Source organism: Sceloporus undulatus, chromosome 5 (genome assembly GCF_019175285.1).
Source record: "Sceloporus undulatus isolate JIND9_A2432 ecotype Alabama chromosome 5, SceUnd_v1.1, whole genome shotgun sequence".
Classification (NCBI taxonomy): Eukaryota; Metazoa; Chordata; class Lepidosauria; order Squamata; family Phrynosomatidae; genus Sceloporus; species Sceloporus undulatus.
The window spans coordinates 75684929-75703384 of NC_056526.1; the positions used below are offsets into that span (position 1 = coordinate 75684929).

The 18456-nt window shown below is 39.4% G+C and overlaps 1 protein-coding gene across 1 annotated transcript; it reads left to right on the forward strand.

Annotated features, from left to right (window-relative positions):
* The first annotated feature begins 247 nt into the window (after positions 1–247).
* LOC121930689 (phospholipase A2 inhibitor and Ly6/PLAUR domain-containing protein-like) lies at positions 248–11966 on the forward strand. The gene is made up of 5 exons (XM_042467369.1): positions 248–296; positions 6204–6320; positions 7415–7570; positions 10059–10199; positions 11752–11966. The coding sequence occupies exons 1-5, from the start codon at positions 248–250 to the stop codon at positions 11964–11966; spliced, it is 678 nt and encodes a 225-aa protein (XP_042323303.1).
* The last annotated feature ends 6490 nt before the right edge of the window (positions 11967–18456 follow it).

Sequence of the window (18456 nt, forward strand, 5' to 3'; positions counted from 1 at the left end):
AGGGTATATGCTTAGCCTCTGTAGAGGGTGTATGCTCAGCTTCTGAGTTTTTAAAGAAAAAATTAAGTAGAAAGGTAATAGTAAAGAAGCCATTATTGCACAACTTCTTCTCCAGTTGTGTGACCATGAGGAGGAATGATGCCTTGGAACACGCCTCCCTTATTTGCAATAATTGTTTGTATGACTATAATTGCCAGCGGAGGAGCTAGCTACATCAGATGCTTAGCCCAATTCTCACTCAGCCACAATGCAGGTTTCCCTTAGGATTGGCCTCCTCTTAGCCTTCCTAGCCAGAGGTGAGTATCTCATTCTATGATGATGGCAATCTATATGGTATGGACAAAGTGATGCCCTATATATGCTCCCCCTGTGGTTTGTGTGTAACTATATGTATGCACATACATTAGAGTCATAGAATTAATTCCATAGTAGTTTTCATTCACGTGCTTTATCATAAAGATCTATCCTTCCTTCCAGAACATCATAATCCCCAATGTGTACTTTTCCTTTCTGGATAATATTTCAGAATATTAGAGCTCCGTAGTTCCTAATCATGGAACTCTACCCTGAGAGGTTTGTCTTGTCTTCCTTCTTAATGGTGTTTCACAAGAAGGCAAAACCCATTCTGTTTAGAAAGGTGTTTTTGTTATCAGAGCTATAAATGTTTTTATGCAATGCCTTCCTTTTGTCTGCTGCATCTTTCTCTGTTTTCTAATCTTCTCTATTTTTGGCTGCTGTTTAGAATTATATTGTATGTTGTGGTTGGTTTAAACTGTTGTTAACCTGTGTAAGAACCAGATGAACCTGAGTGTGTATGTGTGCATGAGAGAGAGAGAATGAATCTTCATCTCTGAAAACGAATGCTCTTCATTTCTGAAGTGTTCATCTTGCTCCCATTTATACCAGCTATACAAACCTGTGAGAAACACAGCTTTTATTGTTCCTGTTAGTAAATGAAACCAAACCCCACAACCCATTAAAAACATCTCTGGAAGAATGCCTTTGTAAATTGAAATTATTCTAAGGGCCTTTTAACCCAAAGTTTGTTGCTGGGAAGATATGATATCTCATCCCCTGCCCACTCCCTCCATATTGGTATTTGGATTGCTGTGTAATCCCAATATACTGTGAAAGCATCGCCTACACACTTACACTGTAAAAATGTAGTCACGCAGGTATAATGGGACCTTTTAGATATATATTTTGTGATGAAACAAGTCATAAGAGGCAATAGTTTGTTCTGCCTGTCTGCACTTCTAAGAACTCCCCCTCTTAAGATTTCATTTCATTTTTAGTGTTTTCTGTTTGGTAGTCTAGTTGTGTAACTCCAGGAAAAAAAGCCTTCATTCCATCATTTATTACTTCAAAAAGGATCAACAGATGACAGGTTAACATATTTCTTCCTTCTTGCTCTGTCTTCAAACATGCAGCAGTGCTTCACACAATTTTTGTAAACTTCTTCAACTATATATTTTATTTGAAGTATACAGAGCCAGGATGGTGTAGTGGTTTGAGCATTGGACTATGACTCTGGAGATCAGGATTCAGTTCACAGCTCATCCATGAAACCCACTGGGTGACCTTGGATAAATCACAGGCTCTCAGCCTCAGAGGAAGGCCATGGCAAACTTCATCGGAAGAAATAATTACAAGACAACCCCATGATAGGTTTGCATTAGGGTCACCATAAGTCGGAAATGACTTGAATGCACACAACATACACACAACACATACAATATTTTTTGCCATCAATGAATAAATAAATCTTCCATATCCAGAGGTAGTAAGGCACTAAAAATACCTGTGGGGGGAGTGGGCAAGAGTGGAGATTATTATCCCCAGTTTGTACACTTCCCAAAGACACATGGCCAGTAGCCAGTATAGGAAGTCAGATATTGGATTAAATGGAATGCTATCCCAAAACAGTTTGTTGCACTAAAGTATTTGAGTTCTGGTTTAAAAAAAAATCAAATGTCAAAACAGAGCATTTGGAAACAAAGAAGGAGACTAACAAGAGAGAGGGGGAGAGGAAAGATATTGAGAAGAGTCTTTTTCCTCCCTTCCCTGCTTCCTCTCCTACTCAATGCTACATCCAGCAAGTTGCCAGGGAATGTTTGGAAGTGTAAGCAAGAACAGACTGTCAGAAACATATCTCACAAATTTATGCAACAAAAGGCTAATCTAGATGAGACCCAAAGCAAAGCAACAAATTGTGTCACCATCCCATACACCCAAAATCAAGTTGCATAATGCCCAGACCAATCCAGTTCTTTCAACATGCAATGCCCAAAGTGTTACAAGCATCTCACCCCCCCCCCTCCCTAACAATCAAAGTATACAAAAGTTCAAAATTCAATGCTGAATGTTTTGCTATCCTTTCAGATTAGTGATCAAAGGTAGCTATTCACTGGCAGGGCCAGCCCTATAGGTCCCACAGGACTTGCTTTTTTAAAGAAGAGGTTACCCATTGCAGCTTTTCTGTGCTGGAGCAGATGTCTGAGAAAAGTAAAATTCAGAAGGGTTAGCATTATTACACTTATTGCTGTGTCTCCTAAGATATGGCAGGGCTATAGCTATGGGGGTGGGGAGCAAAATGAAGGCATTGCCACTCCAAATAAGAATTCCACCCCCCTGAATTAACTTTTCCTTCAGTCCCCAAATTTATAGCACTTAGCATTTAGAAGTACAGTTTAGAAATCCAAAGAAAAGGGGCAGCCAAAGTTATCAAAGGAATGGAACACAGCAAAAGAGGAGTCCTGGGTATTTATGATTATCAACGTCTCACTCTCTGCAATGCTAGAAATTTGAGGACTGAAGGAAAATTTCATGGGGGAGGACCAGAATCCAATTTGGGAAGGCAATGTCTTCATTTTGATCCCCGGATATGGCTAGGTTGTCATGCTCATGATCTAAAAATAAAAGAAATTGCACAAAATATGGCATGCAGGTAAAGTATATACAGTATTTATTGCTCCTGTGGTATGGGCATGAGTTTTAAACTTAGGTCTACAGAATGTGCTTTCTACTAATTGATCTCATCTTGTTTCAGTGTAAAGCCTTGCTATCATAGGATCTTAATAATTAGGAAGATATTAATTGGTAAATAATTGGCAAATAATTGGTAAAAATAATTACTAAGATATAAATTAATCACTATTATTAGGCTGTTGTTGTTGTTGTTGTTGTTGTTATTTGAGTCTCCCCTATCTAGAATTCCAAAATGCAAAATTTTCCAAGATCCAAAGTTGTCTACATGGGTCGCTCAGATAGTGACATATTTGCTTTCTGATGGTTTAATATACACAAACTTTGTTTCATGTACAGAATTATTAAAAATGTTGTGTATAAAATTACCTTCAGGCTATGTGTTTAAGGTGTATATGAAACATAAATGAATTTCATGTTTAGACTTGGGTCCCTTCTCCAAGTTATCTCAGTAGGTATATGCAAATACTCCAAAAGTAAAAAGAGGTTAAGATCCACTGATCTAGAGAATACGTAAATACAGGGATGGGGGATATCTGGCCATCCAGCATGGCAAACTGGTGGCAGTGAACCTATTTCAGATTTTAATCAAAAGAACTATCCAAGGTTCTGAAGCCCATCATCAAAATATTGTCACTAGTGTCCACTGGCCTCTCTCTCTATATATATATATAATCCATATCATTCCCATTGTCCCTCACCATTGTCTAAACTAGTGCTGATGGGAGCGGAAATTCAAAAAGATCTGAGGGGATACTACTTCTATTTGTTCTCAAGTTATCTGGATTTATTATTGGAATTATTTTGCTGGACAACTATCTGCCTGACACAATGACTTGGGAGGATGGAAGATATTGTCAGCCTGAGAATTTGATGTCTTATAAGATTGCCTGCAAGAGTACACATCAAAGAGCCTGAGTTCTGGCTATCTGTCTGCCTAGCTATATGTGTTTCTAAGATTTACAGTTGTAAACATAAACTTGACACTTGTATGTAGACAATGCCTAACAACGTATTAGCAGCCAGGTGAAAAAAAGAGGGGATAGGATTTTATCATTCTACATAGCTTTTCATTGTTGTTGTTTTGTTTAAGAAAAGCAGAATAAATTGCAAATGCTTGAACATTTTTTTTCTAATTTACATAATATTACTGGTCGCAGAATTCAATTTCTTTCCTGTAAAAGGTATTGGCTATTTTTTAAGGTTTAGAGAAAAGCCTGTGAGCAATCTTGTGACGTCTTTTAAGTTTAGAAAGAATGACTCATCCAAAGCCAGCCAGAATGTTTCTTTGCTGATGGTGAACAGGTGTATGAACCAGATCAACAGGTTATGTTTTTGGCCGTGTTTGCTCTACACAAGTCAACTTAGCATAATATTCAGTAGACAGGTGGCAGGAATAATCTCTAACCACACAGTGTCTCAAGATATTTTCCTTTCACTGGAATTTCCAAGATCCCTCATTGGAATCCTACTGCCAAAAAAATTACACCTGGAATGAATAATTCTGAGTCCAGGAGTTCATTTCAAAAGCTAGAACAGAACAGAAACTGTAGTTGTTCCATTCAAAAAAACTACTGTTAGTTACTCTAAGCTTTCATTATGACAGTAGTGGGGTAGGGCATTTTGCTGTTGTTAAACAATGGAGAGTCAGAAACTCTTGCTGGTGCACTGCAAATGAACTGAAATCGATCAGTAGTTCCAACTTGACTCCTTTTCCATGTATTTATTTATCTATATATTTAGGATGTGTGCACATCACCCTTCAACAATAAAGATTCTAAGAGTGGTCTTCATTTAGTTAGTTTGGCAGACCCCTGCCCTCAGGATTACAATTTGTTGCACAAGAAAAGGAGGATGGTGGGGTGGAAACTACTGTACACTATATACTTGACTATAAGTCAACCTCATGTATAAGCCAAGGGCACGTTTGGAGGCAAAATTATTGATATTGATATGACCCATGGATATGTCGAGAGTAAAACCTAGGGGCATGTAACAAAGGAGCTAAAGAATGAAGCAAAGGAAAACGATGCCAAACAACTTACAAAATTCCAGCAGGCACAACTCTTTGTGCATACTTTAAAGGCTGGATGGATGAGAGAACAGAGGGGGTTCAGTGCTACCAGGATAGATTACACTCTTCCTTTTTATTAGAGGATGGGTCCTCTTTTATATAAGAGTTAAAGTATAGTACTTACATAGACCGATGGATAAGCTGACTCAGGTTTTTTGGCTCAACTTTTTGACTAAAATTTCTAGACTTATACATGAGTATATACAGTAAACTCAGCAGTCCCTAACTGCTTTTTCTTCCTCCTCAGAAGCCACAGCAGTACCAGCTGGAATGGTAGGAAGGGCTTTCGCCAGTTCCTGGGCCCAGACAGATGGAACTGGGCCCGACTGCTCTTCTCTTCCTCCGAAGCCACATCAGTGGCAACTGAAACATGGAGGGAGTTGTTGTCACTAGCCACTGGGGACCAGGCTGTACCTAGTTGTTCTCGTTTTTCCATTAGAGGACACAGCAATGGTCATTGGAATGGATGGAGGGTTTCTCACCAATCACTGGGCCCAGACATGATGTACCTATGCCTAGGTGCCTTCACTCACACAGAGGCCACCTTTAGCAAGACAAACACCAAGATTTGGCATGTTTGGATATCTGCTGAGAGCCCAGTGCCAAGATCCCTCTCCTCCACTTCACCATCACAACCTTCATATTTGCCTGCCTCTCACTGGTCCAGGCAACAATGGTGATATGCATAAGAAGCTGTCACTTTCTACCTGCTCTCTTGTACCCCAAATGCAGGAGCAACAGCTGATAGCAAAATAGGTAAACAGGCAGATTGAACGAGAGACAGGGGTACATTGATTGTTCCTTATTCAAATGCCCTTCAAAGCCTGGTGCTGACACTGTTGTTTAATCTGATATTCATCAGGATGTTAAGAATATAAATTTGGTCTGCTTTTCCTCCCATATCTTGTAAACACATAACTATATACACACCCATAATACTTCAGCGTTAACTATGGGTACAATTTTTAATCCTGTTAGGCAAGTTTCTAGTTTAGTAAAATAGATGTGAGGCTTTAGAAGGAACTTTGGTTCTCCAGTTGTTTAAAGTCAGCCTTTTCCACCCTGAAAAGCACTTGAGGAGATGTGTAAAATCACTTAAGACACTACCTTTGTCTCCTTCTTCCTTTTTGTTTTTCATCCTTAGGGACTGCTCTGCAATGTGAAGTTTGCACAGGTCTTGGCCACAACTGTACTGGTGAAGTGGAAACATGTCCTCCAAATCATGATTTTTGTGCCATCAGTATGTTTGAAACTGAACGGGGTAAGCAACATGGGGAAATGTGTTTTTGTTTTTGTTTTTACAATTATTGTATAGTTTATAGAATTCAGAATACGGTACTCATGTTCTGTAGTTGCAGAATGGAGAAGGCCCACTGTAGGTTGTTAATGGCATTTATTTATTTATTTGATTTACATCCTGTTTTTCTCCCAAAATGGGACCTTTGTGGTATTCTTTTCCCAGGGTAATGGGTAGGCAGAAGACCAAAGCTTTTGTTTTCAGAATCCTGTACCTCTTTTTTGATAGCCAATTGCATTTGACAACTTAAATCTAGGATGATTTTTTAAAAACTTTCATGCTATTGCTATATTTAATGAGCTTTTAGACTACACATATTATTATTGTTGTCATGTGCCCTCAAATAGTTTCTGACTTATTGTGGTATCATGTGTTCAGACAGGGTTTACAATTGACTTTCTCTGAGGCTGTGAGGGGATGCTTTGCCCAAGGCCACCCAATTGACTTTCGTGGTTGAGCAGGGATTTGAACCTTGATCTCCTGGTTTCCTAATTCAGTACTCAACCCACTACACCACACGGACTTTCAGTACAATGTTATTGTACTGTATTGTTTAGGCAGAACCATGGGCAAATTTTCTGCCCCCTAACCTTTGGTATGGGGCAATTGCACAAATACCTAAAACATAAAAAAAAATGCAAACCAGAACAGAAACAGAAGTGGTAAAATGATCATTGGGTTTCTACAACCTAACTGAAAAGCAGATGGCAGACAATTCATCCTGTTTTCACCAGAGAAATGGGATCCAGGGAATTTGGAAATGCTGAGGGCCATACAATTATCCCACAAAGAAATTTTGCTCACTGTTGATGTACAGTGTATGACGATTTTGCAATCTACTTCAGAGAATAGTCTTGGCTTTGAAGCAAACAACAGCAGCAATGGTCTTGATACATAAAATTTGAAGCATTCTATCAGAATGAGAAGTGACTGGCATAAAGGGCCTCTAGTCTTCCCAGACCCAGATTAACACAAGCTTAAAGAAATTATTTGCTTTTAAACTTCTTTGTATCATCATTATATGCTGGAAAATTTCTCTCACTTTCCTTCCTTTGCAGAAGAAATAAAAGTTCATGGTCTTGTTAAAAACTGTGTTCCATCCACTGTCTGTGAAGCTGGTTCTGCTGATATTAACTTGGGTAAAAAAGGAAGATCGCGGACAGGTGTTTTTTGCTGCAAAGGCGATGCTTGCAATACAGTTTCTTCTGCCAAACGTAGGTGTTTATCAGTTTTTGTACTTTTACTATCTGGTCTTCTTACACCACTGCACCACTATTTGAGGGAGTTGTATCCCCCCCTCTTTATTATAGTTTCCAAAATTCCCAGTTAGCATGATTACAAAAACAATTTTTCCAAGCTCTGCCGTGCATCGCACATGCATACAAACACACACTCCTACATACTTCCTCAAGCTTTTGTTAAAAGAGGAATGGCCGGAATAGGCCCAAGACATTTTGCCTCTTTAAGCAGCAGTATTGCATGATTTGAGATCCACGCACTTGTTGCTTCTCATAGGGTGCTTGGACTCTTTGGTAGCACCAGGCTTCAGCAAAACATCATTCAATTTAAATAACTTTTAAGCAAGCAAATGCCATATAGATCCCAGGGATGACTTGACTATGCAAACAATTTAAATAACTTTTAAGAGTTATTTAACCATATATATGGTTCTCTTAAAAGTTATATATATGGTTCTCATAAAAGTTATATATATGGTTCTAATAAACATTATTTAAATTGTTTGCATAGTCAAGTCATCCCTGGGATCTATATTGTGTATGGTATTTGCTATAAGGAGGTGGCTGCTTGTCCAAAGTCATCAGCAATAGTGATGACTTGCTTAATGGGCTGGAAGTGGTGGGGCCCTTAATTGGGAGTGACCATATTCTCCCAGAGTTTGTTATACAGAGCAAAGGGGAAGCCAAGCGTAGCCAGATATGCATTCTAGACTTTAAGGAAGCTGATTTCAGTGAACTTAGGGAAATACTGGGTGTGAACCCATGGTTAGGAGTACTAAAAGAGAAGGGGTTCATGATGGATGAGAGTTTGTTAAAAGTGAGATACTGCGGGCATAATTTTGAAGGTTCCAATGAGAAGGAAAAATGAGAGGTGTCTAAAGAACCCAGGACAGATGTTTAAAGAATGTTCATTTGAGCTCAAATTGCAAAGGGACATGTACAAGAAATGGAAAATAGGGGAAATCACCAAAAAGGAATTCAAACAAATAGCCAGCATGTGTAGGGAGAAAGTCAGAAAAGCTATAGCACTGAATGACTTCAGGCTTGCTAGAGAGGTTAAAAACAATAAAAAGGGCTTTCTTAGTTATGTCCATAGCAAAAAACAGAACAAGGAACTGCATGGAGAAGATGGCAAAATAGTAACATGGGACAGAGAAAAGACAGAATTACTCAGCACCTTCTTTGCCTCAGTCTTATCCCCAAAAGACAACAGTGCTCTGCCTAAGGAATATGAATCAGATGATGCAGTAGGAGAAATGCAGCACAGAATAGGTAAAGGGGTACTACAGAAATGCCTTGCTACTCTAAATGAATTCAAGTCTCCAGGGACAGATGAACTACATCCAAGGGTAGTTTTAAAAAAAGTGGCAGAAGTGAGAATTTCTGGAGAACAGAAATCCCAAGAGACTGGAAGAGGGCAAATGTTGTCCCCATTTTCAAAAAGGCAGGGGGAGGGCCCAAACAATTAGCAACCAGTCATCCTGACATCAATACCAGGAAAGATTCTAAAGCAGATCATGAAGCAAATAGCCTGCAAACACTTAGAAAGGAATGCCATGATCACTAAAAATTAACATGGATTTCTCAAGAACAAGTCATGCTACACAAATCTTATCTCTTTTTTGGATGGAGTTACCAGCTTTCTAGATGAACAGAATGCTTTGGGTGTAGCATATCTTGATTTCAGTAAGACCTTTGACAACCACTCCACTTCACATCCTGTGCATTCAGAAGTGATGCAATCCAAGGGCTGTACACATGCTATTCTCAGAAACTAAAGACGATCCTGGCATGGCAGTTATAGTGGAGACAGAAAGCCTGTTAAGACTAACATTTGAGTGTAGATGATTTAGATGGTAGATATAATGAATAACTCAGCTCTCAAAATGGGTATAGCATCTCAGGGTTAAAGTTTCTCTTGGGGAGTAGGAAGTGAATCTGATCCTCACACCAAAGTTTAACTCAGAGTTGCCATTGTACAATGCCCATATATACATATATATTTGTTAGATTATTACAACATACAGTACCAGTTTTGCATTGGACAAATCTTTAACATATATGTTCATTTAAATTATATCCTTGACGGAATAAAACTAATGGTCAACATAGTTTATGCTGTTATTGTTGTTAAAAGACTTGCACTCCAAGGCTGGAAAGAAAACCACCAACAATTCAATGGTCCATTCAGTTCAATGGTCAGAAGATCTCACTGCTTTAGTTACTTATTAGTCCAGTATTTTATAGATGCCAGCTCTGAGAAAATATGGTCAGCTTAATATTAATCTATTTGCCTAGTCCCCATTTGGAAACTATTTATTTACCTGCTTCTCTGATTTTTTATCTTCTTTTCCTTTCTTTTCAATCATACTTTTAAAAATCCAATAAAGTTTATATTTTTTAAATGTTTGTAACACACATTATCATACTCAGAAGCTGACTTTCTCTTTTTGTGTTTGTTTAGTGCCACTTCTAGATCTCAGACTCAATGGTCTGCGGTGCCCAGCGTGCTATGCTTCATCTTCTGAGTCATGCAATGATGATGTAGTTGACTGTGTTGGATCAGAGTCTCACTGTATTGATTTGGTTGGATATGTATACACAGGTAATGTATTTATGATGCACACAGTCCTGCATACAGTTTGCTTTCTTATTGGCTTCAGTAATTGTCCCCATATCAGATTTGTAGTTCAGATTTGTTTTTTAAAGTTATGAATATTATGCAGAGGGAGAAATAAAGAAACACCTGCTGGATCTTGTGAAACTCATCCTAGTAGCCTTGCTACAGCAATCTGAGGCAGCATGATTATTTTTATGATACTGATCTAACACTTAATATATCATATATCATATATCATATCATGTAACAAAATATCTCAAAGCAGTTCTCATGCAACTCCAGCTTGCTGAAGTACAATGAATGGCAACGAATGGCAAGAAAAATGATTAAGGTGGGAGATAACAAGATAGACAGGGCATGAATGCACTACTGTGGCCCTCCAGATGTTGTCTGATGGCTAACCAGAATAATAATGAGGGATTATGGGATTTGTAATCCAGAAACATCTGGCAGACCACATACTATATAGAAGATAGATAATAGATAGATTGATAGATGTAAATGGATAGACAGAAAATCTGCCCTGTGTGTTAATCTAAACTTTAATGGAGTTATCCAAGGTGTAAAACATATTTTAGGCATAGGGTTGAAAAAGGGAACCATCAGAGTATAATTTGCCTTGCACTCTTTCCCAAACTGCTCTTAGAGATCTGTAGGAATAAAAAAGTGGTTAAATTCTTCTCACCCTGATGTGTTTTAACCATTAACTTCAATACAATAAACGGCTGGCAACTTTCCACATGAACTTATGTCCACAACAATGTTACAGTTTTTATTATTATCATTATTATTCTGGTTAGCCTTCAGACAATATCTGGAGGGCCACAGTAGTGCATTACAATTTGGTTACTTTTATGAATATGCTCCTAACTTTAGATACCATATGGGTTCATCAAGACAACAAAATTGTTAACTTCAGTCTTGATTCTTCTGTTTCATTGATCTGCTCTCCACTGCCTGTTTTCTTTCAAATCTCTGATTTATTATGCTGGTTTCATGTTAATATTGTATTGTATTTAATAGTTGCAGAAGACTAAATAATCCAGAGGCACCACATCCTGTCTGATCTTAGAAATTAAGCAAGCTCAGCTCTGGTTAGTTCTTGGATGGGAGACTGTCAACAAATAGCAGGTGTTGCAGGCTGTATTTCAAAGGAAGGAACTGACAAAACCACCTCTGAATATACCTTGCCTAAGAAAACCCGATGGGATTCATGGGATTGCCATAGGTCAACAAGTGACTTGAAGGCACGTACACTCAGAGTTTACTGTTAGCCACCTTGAAGCTTTTCTTGTTGAAAGAAAGAATATGAATCCATCAAAATTAAAAGGAAAAAACCACACAAAATGTGTCGCTTCTGAACAGGGAAGGGCACCAGCCAAGAGAGAACAAGGGAAGCTTTATCTAGCCTTTATACAAATACCAGTATAATCTTTTGTTCAAATCTTTAGCCAGTTGAGATGAAGATAGATGGCTAGCGATTGCCCCCTCGTGGCTAACCAGTATCTTGTTCATTTTTCTGTTCTAATATCATCAGGTGAAACATCAGAGAAAGTGGCCATGAAGGGCTGTGCAACTCAGGCGGTCTGTGATGCTACTGTAGGAGGTGCAGCCACTTTTACTGGGGTCAGCTCAGCTATCACAAAGCTTGAATGCAGAGCAGCCAGCAGCATTGCCAGCCTACCTTCTAGACCTTCTGGACTCTTTCTTTCAGCCATTTTTGGGCTCTTGGTGATTCAGCTCTCATCCTAATTCAATTGGCCCTCCATAGCCATGGATTTTTTTATCCACAGATTCAACCATCCACAGCTTGAAAATCTTAAAAAAAAATCCAGAAAGCAAACCTTGATTTTGCCATTTTATATAAGGGACACCATTTTACTATGCCATTTATTTAATGGGACTCAAGCATCCACGGATTTCAGTATCCATGGGGGATCCTGGAACCAAACCCCAGCAGATACCATGGGCCCACTATATTTGTATTGATTAACAAATGGATGGAGGTCCTAAACTGAGGACTATGCTAAAATTTAGCTCTCAGTTATGATAGTTGGGCATATGGGATAACTGAGCTCAGGGATGGTGCACAATAATTATGGTTGTATAAAAACCTTAGCCACAAACTGAACTTTAAAAAAAAAAGTTAGCAAAGGGTTTGATTCATCCATATCTGGTTATCTTACAGCAATATCATAATATCAGAAAACAGTCATAGCTACTGGGGAACATTTTGATATGCATGGTGATTTAAAAAGAATAGTGCAAAAGTAAAGCTGTTCTTATTCAATTCTGCACCATTCTTTTTGAATCATCCTGTACTGGTATAGTGATGCACCTAATGGCCCCGGTGCAGAAAAGTAAAATTCGCCTATTGCTTCTCTAATGGGGTGACATATGGCTTTAATTATGTTATCTGGCCTTTGTGTCTCTTTCTTGATGCCCACCTATATGCTTAGAAAGAGCAGTCTCAGAGGCCAAGGTCATTGTAAGGCCCTACTTTCTGACATGAAAGACTATACAGTACGACCCCCCATATCCACAGGTGATAGGTTCCCAGACTTACTGGGGAAACATGAAGCTGTGGATAATTGTGAAACCTACTGAAATGAATGACTGCTGGTAAAAATTAACCACAGACTCATGCTGGAGGGCCTAGAGAGTCTTAAAGCAAACACTTCTAGGCATTTCTAGGTCTTCCAGTACCAATCAACCTCTACTGGAAGCACACTGTAGATTCACACTGGAGGACCTAGAAAATGCCTAGAGAGAACATATATTTTTCAGATGTGGGTAAGTGAAACCATGGGTATTGGTTTCATGGATACAGGGGTTGTACTGTATTACATAATCCAAATGCTGAGATTCTGTTTATTCCGTGTTAGGCCTCAGCAGTGGCATCACTAGGGGGGTGCAGGGAATACAGCCTACACCGGGTGACATCCCAGTAGAGGGGTGAGACCCAGTTGGGCCTCCTCCAGCACCCCTCGCTGCCATCGCAAACACACTGATGGAGAGGGCCAGGCATGCCAGCCCCTAAAACCCCACCCCACAGGAGCCCTGCCCCTCGTACCAGGTGACACCCAGACATGCTACTGGTCCTCACTGGTGCCCAGAGGCTTCCATAACATGGGGGAGTGAATCCAGACTAACTTTTAAAATAGATAAACAGGGAGCCAAATCCTACCCAAAATAGTTCATCACCTTGGGTAGCTTTATGATTCACTTTAGAAAACAAAGCCAATTCATCTCTCTACTGACAATGCAAATCTCCAGCAGCCACTACTGCAGTTAATAACTTTGCCCCCAAATCCCAACTCTTGAGTAGTCATAGGAACAAATGGTAGGTACACTTGCACATGTGCAAAGTTCTTCCTTTGCCACACTGAGGGCTGGTCCACACACTCCTTTTAAGTTACAGCTATTCTGGATTTTGGCTAGATTATGTTGCTGAGCGAAGTTGTAAGCAAGCATAGTGACACTAAGCAATGAAGTCCACATACAGCCTTCCTTTACATTGCCCTGTTTTTTTTAAGAATATCCCCATCATCTAATTGACATTAAACTAAGATAACAAACTGATTAAATGTTTGATTGAAAAACAGTTAGATGTCTGACCTGTTCTTTTTAGACAACCAGTTCCTTAAATAGCAAAATCAATGACAGAAACAAAGTGTAAGATATTGATTTGTATGTTATTTACTGAAGCTTTGGACAGGTTATATTTCTTCTCTGTGTATTTTACAGCCTTGTTTTGATTTACTGATCAATGCATTGTCTGACAGATGGCAACAATAATCAATTATAGCTTTCCATTATACTCTACATTTTAGCTTTTTCATGCTGAAACTCAGGCAAGGGTATTAACAACATGGGTATTTAAAACATCATAATTTTCTAAAAGATAACTTTCTGAATGATGGTTAATTAATCTTATAGGTTTGTTTTTAAAACAAAGTCTTGCCTTTAAATTCCCAGCTTGACATAAAACATCCACTCACAATCCCAGTGGTATCTAATTTCAGGCTGGATCATTCTACAATCACGAGTAAATTTTTATCATCTAGTAATCTGATGTGAAGAGCTCAAGAATGTTTGGGGAATACTGCTGAAGCTAAACAAGGGATGAACTGGCGTCTGCTTGGACTGGAGACTAAAGAAAGTCTCAGTTAAGGAGCTTAGGGCTCTACAAATGTATAGCAAGACATCAAAGTGGGGTCATTGAAAATCAGTCCACAATGTCATTTTTTATAAAACTTCCACCTTAAAGTTCACTGCATGAGAGATTTTGGTGGCTACTGTAAGAAGATAAACACACAACAATTTCCAGATCTTACTCAACTCAGTCAATCATCCTTCAGTTACTACAGCTTTACTTACTTTGATGTTTGAGCAGTTCATATAGTCAGTAGGTAGGCACCACCTAAGCACTAGTTCTTTTGTTGTTGTTGTTAACTGCCTTCAAGTTGACCTTGACTCATGGTGATCATGGTCACCTTGTGAATAAAACATCTCCAAGACATATTCTCTACCACTCTGCTGAGGTTCTGCAAGTTCAGGCCATGGCCTCTCTGATTGAATCCAGCCATCTGGCATGTAGCTTTCCTCTCGTTCTATTGCCTTCCATCTTTCCTAGCATTATTGTCTTTTCTAATGAGTCACGCCTTCCCATAATGTGGCCAAAGTACAACCTCAATTTTGTCATCAGTTTTGGCTTCCAGGGAGAGTTCAGGTTTGATCTATTCTATGATCCATTTGTTTGTCCACAGCATCCCCAACACTCTTCTCCACCACCACATCTCAAATGGGTTTTCTTCTTATCTGCATTCTTCACTGTCCAGCTCTCACATCCATACATGGTGATGGGGAATACCATGGCTTGGACAATACTGACTTTAGTGCTTTAGGATCTTTCATAGATATTTGGGTACACTAGGGTAGTCTCTTGTTTCAGACACTTGAGAAATTGAAGATCTTTGTCCAGCTCTTTGTCTACCTTTAAATCAAAAAAATGGCTTTTTGACCTTGACCTCTGCTGCTGTTTTCTGATTTATCGCCAATGGTTCTTTCATTCATGCCATTCAACTTTATCTGAGAACCTGGGAAGAAGAATGAGAAGACAGGATTCCAGATTCAGTCCCCAAAACAGAACAATATGCACAAAAACTTTGGGTGAACCAAACAAAAGATTTAGAGACAAGAGCTGCCCTAAAAACCCTGTAACCATTGCCTGTCTTGTCCAAGGCCATCTGCAAGATAAGAACATCAAAGAGGCCATACCAAGGGACTAATAGCTACTAATTGTCCTGCCTTCCTTCCCCTTCTTGAGACAGCTAAAGGCACGGGATGGTGGAGGGAAGAAGAGGAATAGGCGTGCACCTGTTCCTACTCTTCCCCCATCCTCCCATCTCTCCATATGAAATGGCTTCGCATACCAGAGCGAACATGTGTGCCATAGGTTTGCCACCATGTGTCTAGGATAACAGAAAGGGATATTTTACTGTTCTGTTAAAACAAACAAAAACAAACACACTAGAATGATGGCAAAAAATACTGCAACTGTCAGCAGCCTCCTGATAGGTTTTCCCTATCTGGAGGGGCCCAAAATATTGGTCAAAATATAACATAAAAAATAAGCACTTCAAAAACAGAACATTGAAAGACAAAGCCAACAGCTGGCTTTTGTCCTTTGAGAAGGGGACAATTGTTGTCTACTCCACCTGCAGCCCCAACCATCCCCTTCCAGAAACAAGTCATACCAGAACACCTCCTATCCACTGGCACTGTGCTGTAGACATATCTCCAATTACAGGATTTGACTACAAGGCCTCTCAATATTGTCACCTCTGGCATAATGAAAGTGCAGTAAATGTCTTGCAGGAGCGTTTCTGTCACAGTTTGCTGTTGCCTCAGAGGAAGACAATGGAAAACCTCCTTTGAACAAATCGAGCCAAGAAAACCCCATGAAACTTATGGCCTTAGGGTCGCCATAAGTTGGAAGTGACTTGACAGCACACAACAATAACAAATTGCCTCTACTAAGAAAGAAAGACAGGGGTGGTGACAACTGAAAATTGATGGGAAAAGATCACTTGGTGGGAAACATGGTGCAAGATGAAGCATCAGCGCCTGCCAGCACAGCTGTACAATCTACAGTTTTCCCATAATGAGCAGAGAAGGCTAAATATCTCACAAAACTAGAAATCCTAGTATTCCATTAGCAGGACAGTTAAAATGATGCCAAACTGACATAATACTGCAGTATAAGTGCAGCCTCTTTACTCCCTTTTTTGCAGGTTGAGATGAGTGCGGTTTGAAATCAGAATCACAGCAGGGCTGTGTGGAGGTTTTTCTTAATAAGGGGAATTGCCACAAAGCTTTTCACAAAGGCATCTTGTGCTGATGCACAACTGCAGTACTAAAATATGAACCTATGTCAGGAAATGTACGTCTTCTGAAAACGATACACTTTGAATAGTGGCATTAGTCAGGTCTATAGTATTGGTACAGATTATTGATAACTGATTTTATTAGAAGCAAACAAAATCCTGTCCACTGTATGAACCATCATGACACTACTTCCCGCATTGAAACTCCTCAAGGGCAATATTCACACACATATTCTCTCAAGATAAGGTGGTAGTTGTGGTAAATAATGGCTATTTTGGCATGCAAATTTGGCTGCATCTGCACTGCAGAATTAATGCAGTTTGACACCTCTTTAACTGCCATGTCTCAATGGCATGGGATTCTGGGAATTATAGCTTTGTGAGATATTTAGCCTTCTCTATCAGAGAGCTCTCTGGGGCCACAACAAACTACCAATCCCAGGTTTCCATTGGATGAAGGCATGGGTGCATCTACACTGTAGAAATAATGCAGTTTGACACCATTTTGAGTGCTGTAGCTCCATTCCATGGAATCACCCTTGTGATAAGTCATATCAGCCTTGTGAATAAATGCAACCCACTTGTTTTCCACTTTGATAGCTACTAGTCAGGGCAAAAGGCCAATTGATTTCTCCGGGAGAATGTCTATATTACAATGATTCATAAAGGAGATACAGGGTGCATCTACACTGTGGAAATAATGCAGTGTGACACCACTTTAACTTCCATGGCTCCAGCCTACAGAATCCTGGGATTTGTAGTTTCGTGAGGCACCAGCACTCTTTGGCTTGTTGTTGTTGTTGTTTCATGCCTTCAAGTCATTTCTGAGTCTGACTTACGGCGACCCTAAAGCAAACCTATCACAGGGTTTTCTTAGCACGTTTCTTCAGAGGGGGTTTGCCTTTGCCATCCTCTGAGGCTGAGAGAGTGTGACTGGATCGGGGTCACCCACTGAATTTCCATGGCCGAGCAGTGATTTCAGTCCTGGTCTCGAGAGTTATAGGACTTTCTCACACGATGAAAATAGGGGCTTTAAACAGTGATTATCCTATGAAAAATCACAATTGCGATTAAGATTTTCACACACATTGCAAATAAAGAGCCATTATCCTGGGAATAAACAGGCAACAAACAGCAAGAACTCATTCACAGTATAATGGCTCTTTAATCGTGACGTTGTGTGAAAAATCTTAATTGTGATTGCGTCTTTTTCAAGGGATAATGTTTAAAGCCTTAATTTTCCTCGTGTGACAGTCCAACCCTCAAACCACTATGCCACACTGGCTCTATTATTATTATTATTATTATTATTATTATTATTATTATTATTATTATGTACTCAACCATATGTTTCTGATAAATTTACAGCACTCTATAAATAAAGCCTAATAATAATAATGAACTTCTCTACATAATTACAATGCCTTCTTGGCTTGCAATATACTTCTTAGGACTCCTCTTTGTCAGGCTCAGAATGGAGGACATTTTGTATATACACTTTTTTAAAATATACTTTGTGTTTTTCTTCTTCTTTTTCTTTTTATATGTGAAAACACTGGTATATGTTTTTGGTTTTGGGGGAGCAAAGAGGTGGACATTTTGGAACCCTCCCTGGACAGAAGCTTAAAATGGAGGAGGACATGCTTTAGCAAAGGCCAAGACTAGGGAATTATTAAATACCAGAGAGGCCTGGGGTCCAATCAGATACAATGAAGCAAAGAGAGGCAGGAAAGGAGCCTCTTTTTGTTTCTTTAGCCAGATGGAACTCTTCCGCCTCTGCCTCCTTTGCATTACTGCTTCTGATTGGGCCAGTTGGCTATCCTTTAGGCTTCCCCTGAGCCAATCAGGGCCCG